Consider the following 16,512-nt stretch of genomic DNA (forward strand, 5'->3'; position numbering starts at 1 on the left):
TTTCCTTCCCAGGTCTTATTCGTTTATTTGTTGTTCTTATTTCTTCGTTCGTTCTTCGTTCGCGATCACGCGATCACGTGGTTAGAAATGTATAATCTCTCCCCTGAACAACTATTTTCTCTCATATATTATAACACCCTTTTCTTCTTTTCCTACAAAAGGATGCTTTCGTCTTGCTCACCAAATCTATTCATTCCAAAAAATATATATAATACCATCTCTTACAGTTCCTCCTTTCTACATTCCCTAAACTATCCAGAACTCCACCCCTCCTTCAGTGTCCTCAAACGTATTTTTGACTCGAAGGTCTCAAACTCATTTTGCAAAAAATGTTCGTTTCCCATGAATCGTACACTTTTCAAAATCCAATCTCACCCCTCCCCTCCAAATCCTCCCCATCACCCATCCCTTTCAAATCTCCCCTCTTGCCCTTTCCCTCCCCTCCCTACTAAACTCCCCCCACACCCCTCCCCTCCGAGACTCTCCCTCGCTCCTCCCCTCCTAGACTCCCCTCTCACCCCTCCTCCTCAAAGCATCCTCCCTGCTTCTTCCCCCTTCCAACTTTCACCTTCATCTACCCCAACCTTCTGCCTCGCTCTTCCCCCTCCTCAAATAACACCTCACTGTGCCTCACCCAATCTCCATCAAACCTTTTGTCCGCCCCATTCTTCCCTTTCTCCAAGCTATTCTGAAATCTCTGAAATCTGACACACCTTCAACGGCTCTCCATACCTCTTCCTCCTCTGCCACATCTTACCCTACCCCTCCCCCCCCCCCCCCCCGTTCTGGACCCGATGCTCCCCCTTCCTCTTCATTAACGGTATGGACCTCAAACATCCGGGGCCTCCGCTCAAACTTTACTGATCTCTCCATACAGGTTGCTTCTGACAAACCAGATGTGATCTGCTTAACAGAAACTTTCCTCCTTCATGATGTCTCTGATGCCTTGGTATCTCTCCCAGGTTACTCCCTCCTCCGGTATGATAGACCTGAGCCTCGTCCTGGAGGTGGGGTTGCTATCTTTATAAAAAACTCTCTTCCTCACTCGCCCTCCACTGCCCTCTCTCCACCTCACCCCCAGGAATACCTTTGGCTACGGCTTCCCCTTCGCTCCCACCTTTTGTTCATATGTGTGTTGTACCGTCCACCAAACAGCGATGACTCCATCTACATCTCGCTGTCTGATAATATGGACCAACTTCTATCTACCCATCCCAACTCTCTCTTCCTCATATGTGGTGATTTCAATTGTCACCATGCCAGTTGGCTGGGTGTGGGTACCTCTCTCACCAGCCATGGCTCTTCAACAAAGGACTTCTGCGACTCACTGGGACTGACACAATCTGTCAATTTCCCGACCCGGATCTCAGTCAACGGAGCATCTTCTCTTCTGGATTTGGTTATGACAAACTTCCCTGAAAATATCTGCTGCTCTTCTTCTGCTCCAATCGGCTCATATGATCATGTGCTTGTCAAAGTGGACATCTCTCTGACCATTCTCAGAGAGCCTCCTCAGCGTCGATGAGTCTGGCATTTCACTCAGGCCAACTGGCATGGTCTACAAGCAGCCATCAATCATCTGGACTGGTCTCCCATCTCTACCGCCTCTGACATCAACTCATCCTGGGAATTCTTTCAAAGTAAATTGCTCTCTCTCATGCACAGATTTATCCCATCTCGTCTTCAGTTGTCATACCCTTCCTCCCGTCCATGGTACACGGAATCTTGTGGTGAGGCTGTTGCCCTGAAACAACTTGCTTTCGTCTCCTGGAAAGCAAATCCAACGGAAGGAAATCTCATTTCCTTTCACAAAGCCCGAAACAAGTGTGTGTCCACCCTCAGGAGAGCCAGGAAACAATATCTCACCGTTCTCAAGACCGAACTCTCTTATCTGTCTCCCTCTTCCAAATCCTGGTGGCGTCTGGTCAAATCTGTTTCTGGTGTTTGTTCCCCCTCCATCCCCTCCCTCACCTCAAACGGCTTAACGGCTGACTCCGCACGTGAAAAAGCTGAATGCCTCAACTCTGTGTTTGCCTCTAAATATTGTGTCCCAAACCCATCCCTCTCTGTACCCACCGTACCCAGTCGTACCCAGCTGCTCCTGGACTCTGTGTCCTTTCCTCCTGACAAGGTGGAAAAGTTTCTGTCAACCCTCGACTCTGATTCTGCAACTGGTCCTGACGGCATCAGCCCACGGGTCCTAAAATCATGTTCTTCCGCTCTTTCACTCCCTCTTTCTGTTCTCTTCACCCTCTCTTTTGCTCAAGGTCATCTGCCATCTGCTTGGAAATCAGCCAACATCACCGCTTTGCACAAAAAAGGTGCAAAAACAGATCCCAGCAACTACAGACCAATCAGCCTTCTCCCAATTATCAGCAAAGTCATGGAATCCATCATTGCTTCAGATATGAAATCTTTCCTCTTCTCCAATGGCTTGATCTCTGATCATCAATTTGGTTTCAGACCTGGTCACTCTACTCTGGACATGCTGCTTCTGCTTTCTCAACAATGGATGGAGGTCCTCAACGCCAAACAGGAAATTAGAGCCGTCTCCCTTGACATTTCACGTGCCTTCGATACGGTCTGGCACCCTGCTCTGCTCACCAAACTCTCCTCCTTTGGTATCCATGGAAATCTCCACGCATGGCTGGCGGACTTCCTCTCTGGTCATAGTCAACGTGTGGCCCTGAATGGGTTTCTCTCATCTCCTCTCTCTATTTGCCATGATCTTTCCTGGGAAAACCACATTTCAAATCTGGCCTCCAAAGCCAGTCGCCGACTGGGCATCCTCCGTCGTGCAAAGTCCTTCCTTGGCACACCTGAGCTCCTCACCACATACAAGGCTTTCATCCGCAGCTCTATGGAATACTGCTCTCCCCTCTGGTCTGGTGCTCCTGCCTCACACCTAGCCCGTCTTCACGCTGTTGAAACCAAAGCGTTCAGAATCATTGGAATCTCCCGCGATGAAGCTAACTCCAAGGGCCTTTCACTCACTCACCGCAGGCAGGTTGGTGGTCTTTCCGTCTTCTACCGACTCCTCTCTGGCCTTGCCCCCCCCAGCCCTCTCTGGGCTCTGTCCCCCAAATATTCCTACAGGTCACACAAGATCTGCCTGCAACCCTCTTATGGTTAAACTGCCAAAATCAAGACTTTCTGCTCACCTTCACTCCTTCATTCCTCTTTTCTCCCACGTCTGGAACAAACTCCCTCACTCTCTTCAATCCCACTCCACCCTCTAGGTCTTTAAAACAGCTGTTCACCACCATCTCTTATCCTCCCCCAGCCAAAACCTTGATCTTTTCTACCCCCGCTAATTTCGGTCCCCTTGTGTTTTATACCTCTCCCCCCCACCCCCCCCCCCCTCCACTTCCCACGCCTCCTGCCCCCAAGCCCTCTCCCTCCCACACTTCTCCCTGCTCTCAAATGTTGTGGTTGTGTGCTTCCCCTTCTCTCCCCATCTTGTCTTCCGCTCCCTCTTTTTGTATATTTTGTTTGTCTGGTTGATTTGTTTGTGAAATAAATGTTAGCTCTTTCACGAGCCTCGATTCAGTATACAAAAAAAAAAAAAAAAAAAAAAAAAATACCCTTGCGCAAACAGGGTTAGAGAAGCATATGTGGGTGATAAATGCTCAGTGGCTCCCAAACATTTTTGTCCACGACCCAAACTTTGAAATCGCATTCACCTCATGACGCAAATGGTACTGATACCTACGATAAAAATTGTCGGAGAAAACACTTTGGACGTGAATCATTCCCCCCCCCCCCCTCCCCCAGCCCCAGCCCCCTCAAAACCGGGATTTCGAATGTTTTCTTTCAAATTTGGGTCGCAACTACGGGTTGGGGAACCCCTGAACTAGATTAAAAAAAAAAAAAAAAAAAACACATTTAGAGGCCATTTTTCCCCGCAAGCGGGGGTTGGCCTTTTTCGGGGACCGTGGTTGTTGTTGTTTTTTGGTCCCCTTTTTGAAGCAATGTTTTACGGCCGGATGCCCTTCCTGCCGCCAACCCTTTTTGTCGCCTTTTACGACAAGCAGGGAATTACCAGTGAACTGGTACTCAATTTGCCGACCTCGGAAGGATGACAGGCTGAGTCAACCCCCCTGGGTTAATTCAGCGATCAACCGGGATTCGAACCCAGGATCCTGGGATCCTAAGCTGGCACCCTAGCCATGAGCCCAACACCAGAACCCCTGAACTAGATGATGTCACAGAAATGGGCAGGACCGAAAAGAAGACATCAAGTCAAAATGGATGAATCCTATGTTGAAAAGGAACAAAATAAAATAAAAGACCTGATAATTACCTTGACCTGTTGGAGGTGCTGGGGCAGGCCGTGATGGTACTGTGATCCCTTTAAAGCAAACAATAGGGGAAAGCAGGCCAGATTCAAGGGGCATTACATCATTAACAACGTGCTTGTGTTTCACAGATACAATAAATTCATCGTTACGTGCATACAATTAAGAGTGTGGCTTGAAGCACAAACAACAAACCTTCCATTTTAGTGGGTGAGCTACAGCAAAAATGCAAAGTAGTCGAGGAAAGTATGGCACGGAGTGTACCCCACCTCCACAGATACATCTCGCGTGAATGGGTTAAAATTGAGGTCTTGACAATGCTTACCGTCTTGACGAGAAGCGGAGTTTTGAACCGGAAACTCGGGAGCATTTGGCTCACTGTAACACACAAAGAAGCAATGAGAGAAAGTGAGAGAGAGAACACTCAAATGCCAGTTGCACCTGCCGAGTAATGAATGATCGTTTTAATCATGAAATACTACCGATCTGACAGCTGGCAAATCTGTCAAACAGATCTGACAGACACCCAAATCATAAATAATACTGCCGAGTAATGAAATGCTTCATTTCCGTTTGCAAGTACACATAGGTTCGCAGCAGCCTCAGCAAAAAGGAAGAAGAGGCTTTTGTAAGATGACCTGCAATTTCACGAAACTTTGTATGCGCTGCTGAAATTAATCTTACATGCAGGTACTGATATCTACTCTAATGTTCGAAGAATTCACCGCAAAGCTTGAGATTTCGATTTGATGCTGTAAATTTAAATTTTGATGATTTGATCAAAATGAAGACCAATTACTGCACTGTGGGGCCCAATAAGAAAACCAGACGTTAACACACACACACACACACACACACACACACACACACACACACACACACACACACACACACACACACACACACACACACACACACACACACACACACACACACACACACACACACACACACACACACACACAATATTATATATATATACAGTCACGTGAAAAAGTAAGCACACCCCATGTAAAGTTTTGACTTTTTCAACAATTTCAACATACAGCTATTTGATCTTCATTTCAACAATATTGACAGATAAAGGTGATATAATATAACAAATATCATGAAACATTTACATTTTGTAGTCCATTGTATAATTTAAATAAACATAAATGCAAATTTCGCATGTGGAAAAAGTAATAGTGTAGCAGCATAGCAAACCTGTTGTGCATTTTGTGATACAAGCACCAAATTTGGCACAAATGTACATTAATATGTTGCGAACATTTTCAGATATTGGGCCACTTGAAATTCCGTAATTTTTTTTTTCAAATTTTTTCAAATTTCGTAATTTCAAATTTTTCGGGTGACACCGTCACAATTTCGGTCTTCGAGGCCAGCCGATATAGTGGGGCGGCTTAGCCCAAATATTCAAAAGAATTGTGCATTTTGTGATACAAGCACCAAATTTGGCACAAATGTACATTAATATGTTGCGAACATTGTGTGGTCAGCAATGAAGACGAGAGTCTGAATTACATGTATGCAAAAGACCTTGTGAACCAGTGAAGCAAATACACGGGTAAGCATGAATTAAATCTAGGGCATGATATAATTTCCATGATGTTTACCTCTACACTCAATGGTGGAAGGAGGTAATGTTTTGATCCCAGCTTGTCTGTATGTCTGTTTGTCTGTTAGTCCACAAAATTCCAGACAAAGCTTGTAGTAGTGGTAGTTGTAGTGGTAGTGGTGATAACAGAAATTGTTATATAGAACTGAACTTATATTATTATTATATGCAGAAAATAACTTCATTTCTATATGCCCTGCAGTGGACAGGTTAATTGGTTTATGCACTGAAGGGGTCACCCTGGTGTGCACTGCTGTGTTCTGCCTCACTGAGTTGTTCAGGTATGATGTACTCAGCACAAGCTTCCGGTCGGCCCGGAGGTGGGGGTGCGGGGCCTGTCACGGAACGTCAAAACAAACGGCCTGCCGGGGCCGCCCAAAAGTCGGGCGTGAGGGGCGCGTCCACTAATGGAACGCCTCTCGCTTCCCAGATCGAGGGCCACGTGGTCAGGAGAACCTCGTCCCTTCCGGTCACACTTTGCCTATCGGCCGGCCTCGAAGACCGAAATTGTGACGGTGTCACCTGAAAAATTTGAAATTACGAAATTTGAAAAAATTTGAAAAAAAAAATTACGGAATTTCAAGTGGCCCAATATCTGAAAATGTTCGCAACATATTAATGTACATTTGTGCCAAATTTGGTGCTTGTTTCACAAAATGCACAATTCTTTTGAATATTTGGGCTAAGCCGCCCCACTATAAGTACACCCCGACATTTATCACTACTTCAAATACCTAAAATTAGAATCAGGTGCACCAGCTCAGGTGCAAATGATTAGAACATCGTTAGAGAGGATCTTGGAGGAACCTGTCTTATTTAAACCTCAGACATTTAGTTTGGTTTGCTCTTTGTTGTTGAAGTGTGTGGCGTCACCATGCCTAGATCAAAAGAGCTCTCTGAGGCCTTCAGGAAGAAGGTTATAGATGCCTACAAGTCTAGGAAGGGATTTAAAAAGATCTCCAAACAATTTCAAATCAATCATTCGACTGTCCAGAAGATCATCTACAAGTGGAGAAGATTCCAAACAACTGCCAACTTGTTCAGGCCAGGCCGCCCCAGCAAGTTCAGCCCGAGAGCAGACCGCAAGATGCTGAAAGAAGTCTCTAAGAAACCCCAGAATGTCATCACGGGACCTACAGGTAGCTCTTGCCACTGTTGATGTCAAAGTGCATGAGTCTACCATTAGAAAGAGGCTCCACAAATTTGATCTACATGGGAGGTGTGCCAGGAGGAAACCTTTGCTGTCCAGAAAGAACATCAGGGCAAGACTAAAGTTTGCCAATGACCACCTAGGCAAAGACCAGCACTTCTGGAACAATGTGCTCTGGACAGATGAGTCAAAGGTAGAGCTATTTGGCCACAGTACCAGAAGACATGTTTGGCAAAAACCAAAGACAGCATTTGACCACAAGAACCTGATACCAACTGTAAAGCATGGTGGTGGAAATCTTATGGTTTGGGGCAGCTTTGCTGCATCAGGGCCTGGGCAGCTCACCATCATAGAATCCACTATGAATTCTTCATTGTACCAGAGGGTGCTTGAGGATAATGTGAGGCCATCTGTCGGAAAGTTGAAGCTCAACCGAAGGTGGACCTTGCAACATGACAATGACCCTAAACACACCAGTAAATTCACCAAGGAATGGCTGAAAAGAAAGAAATGGAGGGTTCTGGAATGGCCAAGTCAAAGCCCGGATCTAAATCCCATCGAGATGTTGTGGGGGGATTTGAAACAAGCTGTGTATGCAAGAAACCCCTCAAACATCGCACAGCTGAAAGAATTCTGCATGGAGGAGTGGGCAAAAATTTCTAGTCGATGTCAGAGACTGGTAGACAGTTATAAGAAACGCCTACTTGAGGTTGTTTCTGCCAAAGGGGGCAATATCACCTATTAGAGCCAAGGGTGTACTTACTTTTTCCACATGCGAAATTTGCATTTATGTTTATTTAAATTATACAATGGACTACAAAATGTAAATGTTTCATGATATTTGTTATATTATATCACCTTTATCTATTAATATTGTTGAAATGAAGATCAAATAGCTGTATGTTGAAATATGTTGAAAAAGTCAAAACTTTACATGGGGTGTACTTACTTTTTCACGTGACTGCATATATATATTGTTGCGGTTTTGAGAACCCACACAAGTAACATCATTAAAGGTTAAAGGTTGCACCCCATAGATAGGCCATATGCAACACGTAGGTCACCTTAGGACGGTAGTTATTTCTTCGTATGTGTTTAGATAAGGCCATGTCCAGTAGTTGCATCTGCGTTGTGTCAAACAAATAAGAGTAGGCCCCTTTCGTTCATTATGGCAGCCTCCCTCCAAGCGACACCATTGAGCGCTCTTAAGTCTATACCCCATCGGCCCTCCCAATTTGTTACGCTCCTTGGCCAGCAGCCTTCGCTGACCTTGGGCTTCCGCTCGAACCAGCCCAAAAGCCACAAGGTGAGGCCCAAAATGGGGGCGGAGCGCAAGGATGGAGGTGCGGCCACGTCAAGCAGCCATCAAGGCGGAGCCGGTAATCCATCACCAGCCAACCAGGGCTAAGGTGAGATCGCCTGACAGGGCATGGTTGGGGCTTCCAGAGCGTTCGCTGGCTTGTCTTATAAAAGCGCGCACGCAAGGCCCTTACACAGGACTTACACAGCAGCGCTCATTACAAAGGACTGTGCGGAGAGGACTGACGCGACTGCACTCGTTATATGAGGACTGGCCAGAAGAACTTCGTGGTATAAAGAGCGCATTCAGAAGGACTGGTATGAGAGTCGAGTACGAGAGGAAGAGACGCGCTGTGGCAACCAGCTTACCAAGGGCGAGCGCGCGGCACGCATTGCCGAGAACTGCCGCGTGCAGAAGGACATTGGGGAAGGGGCGCTTGGAGCGAGTAATACCGGGAGCGCGTGTAAAGGCGCCGGTACACATATTACGTACGCGGCTAAGCGTGCAATAACCACCAGCTTACCGACCTTCCCCCGTCACGATAATTGTCCGCTCGCGCCTACGCTACACGGGAAGAGCTGCCTGCCGTCCACCATCTGCTGCACGGAACGAGTCAAGGACCGGGACGAGTTGGGAACGCCATCGCCGGACCTTCCACCCTACCTTCTACATCCCCGCGTGAGTCTGCGTCTGAGACCGAATCTGAGAGTGATCGGACCCGTGTCCAGGGAATCGAATAAGGCTGTTATTAAGGCTGCCCTGTGTTCTTTTCCTTCCTCTTCCCTGTACATTCTTTCGTTTCCTCTTCTTTGTACATTGTTAATAAATCACCTTGTTCTTCCTGGTTTCTTCCTAAATTCGATCGTCCTAGTCTTTTCTCAATTGGGTAAGCGTGGCACGATCCCAACCGCTATAATCGTGTTAGTCATTGTTAACAGCTCGGGTCGCGGATTGCTATCCGCTCGGCACATTCAATCAATATCCGTGATTCGAGCGGGAGTTATTTCCTCATTTCCGGTCAGCGTTAGTACTTAGGTAATAGCGAATCCCTAGTCCTAAAAACCCTATCTAACGCTGCCCGGGAAGGACGTTACAACCCCCAGGATCGCGTCGGCCAGATAAAAAGACAAGGGGATTAACCCCTTCTTGATAAGGGGAAGGCAGACGTCAGAGATCCGCAACAATTGGTGTCAGGAGTGGGATTTGAACCCGAACCAAATTTTTTATCTTTTGGACAAATTTGGTCAAAATTACGAGCGACCCAAATTTAGCACTAACATCTAAATTGAATCGTGCCATGGATAGCCAAGGCGATCAGATGCCGGTGGGGGTAAATGAGGTATATGAGGAGAGAAATTCGATAACCCAGGACCCCGGGAAGAAGAGGAGAACATTAATGAGGGTGCAGCAGTAGGGTTTGCAGGCGAACAAAATGGCGGCGCCTCGCACATGGCGGCGAGGGCCGCGCCCGCTGCGCAAATGGGGGTGGGCGACATGCAAGCCTTCATGGCGCAGCTCATGAATGAAATATAATAAAAACTCATGAATGAAATGAATAAAAGAAATGGTAAATTAGACACGCAAAAGGACGAGACGAAAGGCCTGGGAAACCAAATTGGGGGATTGAGTAAGGAGATGGGAGAAATGAGGGCCAATAGTGAGCAATTGGGAAACCAAATTGGGGGATTGAAAAACGATGTGGGAAACCAAATTGGGGGATTGAGAGACGGGTTAAGTAATTTGGAAAATAGAATGGGGGAGCAATTGGGAAATCAAATTGGGGGATTAGAAAGCAAATTGGGAGGCCAATTGAAGGATGTGGGTGGCCAAGCCAGAGAAATAAACGAGGGGTTAACGGGGTTTGGAACCAGAATCGGTGGCCAAATAAAAGCATTGGGGAAGGACATAGACCGCAGGTCGAGCGGGAAAGGTACATCGGTATGCGACGGGGTAGCGCGGCTTGAGGAACGCGGGGAAAGCGAGGCTGAGCAAGGCATAGTTACGTGGACCGGGGTAGAGATCGCGACACGGGGTATAGAGAAGCCGACGGCCGCTGAATTAGAAAATTTTATTTTATTAGCACCAGCGGTCGTCGAGGAAAAAGAAAGTGAACTAATTATAGTGGAAATTGGGGTTGAAGAGACGGCGGACTTAGAAGAGCAATCGCGGGAGGAAAAGATGGAAATTGTGCAAAGTTTGTGTTCGCATCATGATGCCTACTTTCTAACCCCAATGAGAATTTGCAGGCGCTGCTGCGGAGAATAATCCCAAAGGTGAGTCCGGCTGTATATGGCACGAAAAGGTTTGGCGCGAAAGGATTTTTCTCGCGCTTGGGATCCCGGCGTCACCAGGGTGCTTGTGGAAGGTCCGTGGTACGCTGTGTGAAAGGAAATGGCGCTAGTGTGAGGAAAAGGTGTGCGCCGGAGCGCGAGTGTGAAACAGAGTGTGAAAGTGAGAGTGAGTGTGACACAGAGTGTGAGATGGATGGAGAGAGTGTGCGAGGATGCACACCAGAGTTGGTTGTGGAGAGTGTGCGGGGATGCACACCAGAGCGCATGATTGGGTGTGCAGCAGGAGATTGCACACCCGTGGGTAGGTGTGCACGGAGTGGGTGTATGCAGGAGTGCACACCCATGGTAGTTACAGAGGATGTAATGGAGTGTGCGAGTAGGAAGTGTGCGCAAGAATGTGCGCGAGAGGAGTGCGTAATGGAGTGTGTGGAGAGAATGAGTGCGCCTGAGTGGTGTGCACCTGAGTGTGGAACGAGAGAGTGTGCACGAGAGCGTGCGGTGGCAGAATTGACGAAATGTGTGGAGTGTATGGGGGGCGCTGGAGCGCCGCGTTTTGTGAGTATGGGAAAAGTCGCGTGTGGATGGGAGAATGCGACTCGAGCATCGGCGCTGACCGGGGCAGCGCTTAGGCCGACGGATAGCCGACGCGAGCCCTCGGTGCGTGGGGTGCTTTGTGTGCTGCGGGAGCCGGCAGGGATCGTTGCCGCGGCGCTCTTGCAAGGAGCGCCATGCACGATTCGGGCTGGGTCCCGCCCTGTATGGTCGGTGCCGCGCCTTCGCGGGCAAGGCGACCGGCACGATTCCGGAGGAGAAAGGCCAGGTCGGACCTTCGCCCCCTGGCGGGCGCGGTGCTCCGACCGGGGGAGGTTGGGCCATTGGGCCAGAGACCGAAAGGCTCCGCACCGTGATGGCGCCTGGAACCTCGGTCCAAGTATGCCTCCTCCCCAGAATCGAAAATGCCGGACGGACCCAACCAACAGGAGACTGGCCATCCGCATACATTGCTCGATTTTTCGAAGCCGAGCTGTAAAAATGTATTTCCACACCGAGAGGCTCGAGAGTAGTGGACAAATGGCGATTGTGATAGCGAATGGTAGTTGTACCATTCACAATTTGGGGGCAGAGGAGCAGTAGCTTTATGGGGTTTGGCGGTGAGAACTAGCCAGGGCGGGCTAGGATAATTGATAGGATTTAGAGATGACAAGAGGAGACTTGAGATTTAAGTAGAGACATTGAAACAAGTAGTGGGGACGTAGAGAGATTAGGTGGATGATAATGACGAGGGATGTGCTTAGTATAAGGGATGACAGGGAAAGCACAAGTATTAGGGGAAATAGTTAACTAGATGATGCTGTGTGTGTGAGTATGAGGATGCGCTTTAGGTGCAAATGAGGATTTGGAATGAGAGTCGTGGTGGTGCTGGTGAGCAAATGAGGCAATGCTCGAGAATGATGTGTGTGTGTGTGTATGCGTGTGCGTGTGCGTGTGTGTGTGTGTGTGTGTGTGTGCGCGCGTGCGTGCGTGTGTGTAAAAGTGTATGAATGGAGTATTGAGGATGTGTGTAATGGCGACGAGTGCATTGACTTGCATAGGGTGCAAGTGGGAAACAGGTGTGTGAGCACAAGAGTGTGCAAGTGAGTAAATGGTGTGTGGAGTGAGTAGTCTGGAATGAGTGGTGTGGAGTGCATGGTGCGAAGGAGTGAATGGGGGGAGGATGGACCCCTTCACGAATACCCGGGGAGGGTAGTTTAAAGTTAGATAGAGGGAGTAGCTAAATTTTTTGGATATTGACATCTGTGGTGCGTGTAGTAGTAAAGAAGTGCTTTGAGGGGTGCATAAGTGTGTGGAATGGCTGGGCGTGTGGCTGAATTGGTGCGTGTAGTTATTGGGGCACTCCGCCACTGGTAGTCTGTCAGCCAGGTGAGGCCGCAGGTAGGCTCTGGGATCCAGGTAGGGTACAGAGCAGCGTTCAGTGGGGCCCGAGGATCCTAAGGAGAGGACCCGGGTATCCCAATGCCAGAGGGGGCATTAGTGGGGTTAGAGCGCCAGGAGGGCCTTCCCCAAGTTAGGGTAGTCGCAGGAGCTAGGCAAGCTCAGTTGGCGACTTCAGTGGCAGAGGTGCGCAGGTAAGTAGGACCTGCTGGCAGAGCCACACGACCCAGCCCCGAAACTGTGCGAGGGCACAGTGCGAAAAAATGGGGGAGTGAGACCCCAAATTGGTAAGGCACCACAGTATGGTCAATGGGAATTGGTTTCTAGAACCACAGAGAGTAAAGATGGCCAATTGGATTGGCAGGGCAAGACCCCGGGTAGAGTAAAGAGAGTTAATGTCAATTAGAAGGATAGTTAGGAGGGAAATCTCTTCGCACCATCCGCATCCACTCACCAAGGTGACAGGACAGGACTTTACAAACACGAGGTGAGGCCCAAAAAGGGGGCGGAGCGCAAGGATGGAGGTGCGGCCACATCAAACAGCCAACAAGGTGGAGCCGGTAAGCCATCACCAGCCAACCAGGGCTAAGGTGAGATCGCCTGACACGGCGTGGTTGGGGCTCCCAGAGCGTTCGCTGGCTTGTCTGATAAAAGCGCGCACGCAAAGCCCTTACACAGGACTTACGCAGCAGCGCTCATTACAAAGCACTGTGCGGAGAGGACAAAGGACAAAGGCGTGGCCTCAGCCTGCCTGAGCAATGAGTGTTGCCATGCAGGTTGGTGTTATAGCTGGCTGCGGGTCCGTCGGCAGGGCCCCGAACTGGCTTTCGATGAGTTTTATTATAAGGGGAGGAATTAATTAATGTTTGTGTGGTGCAACTAGTGGGCCTATCTAATGTCTATGGTGTGTTGCCATAGGGGACACAGGTATGAACACAGAGGGTAAGACATACAAGGGATAATTTTATCCTTATGCCCTACAACTACTTAACATTCCCCGCCCCCTTGTGACGGGGACAAAGACACAAGCTTAATCCGACATTCAGGCTAGACAGGTCCTCTACTTATTTACATCGAGATGGTTCCTGCCACCCACGATCATCGGAGCACCTACCTATGCGGTTATACCTAAATCTAAATATCCCCCTACCCCAAAATTCATAACACAGCCCCCTCCTCCCCCCCGGAACCATAGCCCCTGCAAGGTTCACTGCAGGAGCTTTCATTCCAGTCTTAACACTAACTGTCTCACACTTAATTAGCCTATGAAATAAATCAGGAGGGCTGTGGGAAGTGTGTACTGGTATGTACCCCGGTTCAGAATAGGTACACCATATCCCTGCGTGTCAAAAGAGGCGACTAAGAGGGTTGGTGTCATGAAGGGCATCCGTCCATAAAAACATTGCCTCAAAAAGAGAATCATGACAATTACAACTACATATGGGCAGGGTACAGCCCGAAGTGGAGATCGGTTTCTGAGGTTTGGGACATGGAATGTAGGGACAATGACAGGGAGATCAGGAGAAGTGGTGGAAGTATTGATCAGAAGAAGAGTGGACAGATGTTGTGTGCAAGAGACGAGATGGAGGGGAAGTGGTGTGAGAATGGTGAAGGGTAGGCAGGGACAGAGATAGGGGGCACTTCCGAGACACAAAGGTGATCCCGGGGGAGGAGGCTGTTTCACAGCACCACTTGGTTGTCTGCGAAATAAGGGTGAAAGGTGTGAGGAGACCTCGGCGGGTGAAATACCAACCGAGAATGAAGGTGTGGAGGTTGAAAGAGGGGACAGTAAGGGAGGCATTAAAAGAGAGGCTGAGTAGGGTAGAGGATGATGTGGTTGAGCTTGAAAGTGGTTGGATGTCAAAGAAAGATAGTCTGTTGGGAGCCGTTGGTGAGGTATGTGGATGGACAAAAGGACCACCGAGGCACTCGGAAACATGGTGGTGGGATGATGAATTTGGAAAGAGGATTGACGAGAGGAGGAAGAAGCTCAAGGAGTGGCAGAAGGCGAAGGGTACGGGAGCAGAAAAAGCAGAGCATGAAAGTTATAAGGCAGCCAAGAAGGCTGCAAAGAAAGAGGTAGCAAAGGTGCAGGAGGCATGTAGGAAAATGTTCGGAGAACGCTTGGATTCGGAAGAGGGTCAGAGAGCGGTATTCAGGATTGCAAAGCAGATAGCAAAAGAGAGGTGTGATGTGATGGGGTGAGTTGCTTGAAGGATGACGTGGGACAAATCGTTGTGGACCCAGATGGAATTAAAGGAAGATGGAAAAGACATATGGAAATGCTGTTGAATACAGAGAATGAATGGGATGGGAGCATAGAGAGTAACCCAGTTTTAGGACCGGCAGAGAAGATAACTGAGAAGGAAGTTGAGGAAGCGATAAAAGCAATGAAGAGTAGAAAAGCGGGAGGGCCGACGGGAGTTGTGGGAGATATGTTGAAGGCAGCAGGAAGTTGGGGTGTGAAGAGAATGACAGAGATCTGCAATCTGGTGGTGAAAGAAGGCCGCATTACAGTGGATTGGGAACCGAGTACCTTCGTCTCTCTATACATGGGGAAAGGTGACCCTCTGGAGTGTGGCTCGTACCGAGCAATAAGGTTATTGGAGCATGGAATGAAGGTATTGGAAAGGGTGTTGGAGAGGAGGATAAAGAAGAAGGTGAAGATCGACGAAATGCAGTTTGGATTTATGCCAGGAAGAGGAACAACAGACTCGCTCTTTATTGTGAGGCAGTTGCAGGAGAAGTACATGGAGAAGAGGAAGAAGTTGTTTCTTGGGTTTGTTGATCTGGAGAAAGCATTCAATAGGGTTCCACGCGAAGTGTTGACATGGGCATTGAGGAAGTTAGGAGTGGAGGAATGGTTGATCAGAGTAGTAATGGCAATGTACAAAAGAGCGCGCACAGCTGTAAGGACGAAGGACGGGAACAGTGGTGAGTTTGAGGTGAAGGTGGGAGTGCATCAGGGGTCGGTACTAAGTCCACTACTATTTGTAGCTGTGATGGAGGTGCTGGCTCAGAACGTAAAGGAGGGTTTACCGTGCGAGTTGTTGTATGCAAATGATCTGGTGTTGATTGCGGAAAGTATGAATGGACTGAAGGAAAAGATGAACAAGTGGAAGGAATGTATGGAGACAAAAGCTCTGAAGGTGAATATCGGAAAGACAAAGGTGATGGCAAGTGGTAAAGCAGGTGGTGAGGTGGAAAGAACTGGGAAGTGGCCATGTGCTGTGTGCAGGAAGGGTGTCGGAGTGAACTCCATTCAATGTACAATGTGCGCTGAGTGGGTTCATCAAAAATGCAGTGGTCTGAGAGGGTCATTAACCAGTGTGGCAGCTGCATTCAAATGTAAGGTGTGCACAGAGGGAGCTGCAGATGGAGGAAATGTTGAGTTGGATCTTGGAGACGGCATGAAGCTGGAAGGTGTGAAAACATTTTGCTACCTCGGAGACATGCTGAATGGAGAAGGTGGATCAGACTCGGCAACGGTTGCTGGAGTGAGATGTGTATGGAAGAAGTTTCGGGAACTGAGTGGCGTGCTGATGAGGAGGGGAGTGTCGTTGAAGCTGAAGGGAAAGGTGTATGCTGCATGTGTGCGAAGTGTTATGATTTATGGGAGCGAGACATGGGTAATGAACGTAGAGCAGCAACGAAGGCTGGAAAGGGTGGACATGCGAATGGTTCGGTGGATGTGCGGAGTATCGTTGAGAGAGAAGAAGACAAATGATGAATTGCAAAAGATGATGGGAATAGAGCCTGTGATTGATGCTGTGAAGAGTAACAGGTTGAGATGGTTTGGTCATGTGTTGAGGAAGGATGAAAGTGACTGGTTGAGAAGAGTGATGGAAATGAATGCAGAAGGAAGTAGAGGACGGGAAGACCGAGAAAGACTTGGCTAAAGATGGAGGGAAAAGAAATGCGGG

General features: G+C 48.4%; 1 protein-coding gene across 3 annotated transcripts in view; it reads right to left on the bottom strand.

The window, feature by feature from the left end:
- ITSN1 (intersectin 1) overlaps window positions 1-16,512 on the bottom strand; it is a 222,897-nt gene that overhangs the window by 50,749 nt on the left and 155,636 nt on the right. For 2 of the 3 annotated variants that reach the window (XM_078768237.1, XM_078768235.1), the window contains 2 exons: window positions 4,624-4,676; window positions 4,304-4,351 (listed from right to left, as the gene is read on the bottom strand). In XM_078768237.1, coding sequence (XP_078624363.1) covers window positions 4,304-4,351; window positions 4,624-4,676 — 101 coding nt within the window. The remainder of the gene's footprint in view (window positions 1-4,303; window positions 4,352-4,623; window positions 4,677-16,512) is intronic. The other variant, XM_078768236.1, reaches the window with a different exon arrangement.

The sequence above is a fragment of the Myxine glutinosa genome, chromosome 14 (assembly GCF_964187855.1).
Source record: "Myxine glutinosa chromosome 14, kmMyxGlut1.1, whole genome shotgun sequence".
In the NCBI taxonomy this organism is placed as follows: domain Eukaryota; kingdom Metazoa; phylum Chordata; class Myxini; order Myxiniformes; family Myxinidae; genus Myxine; species Myxine glutinosa.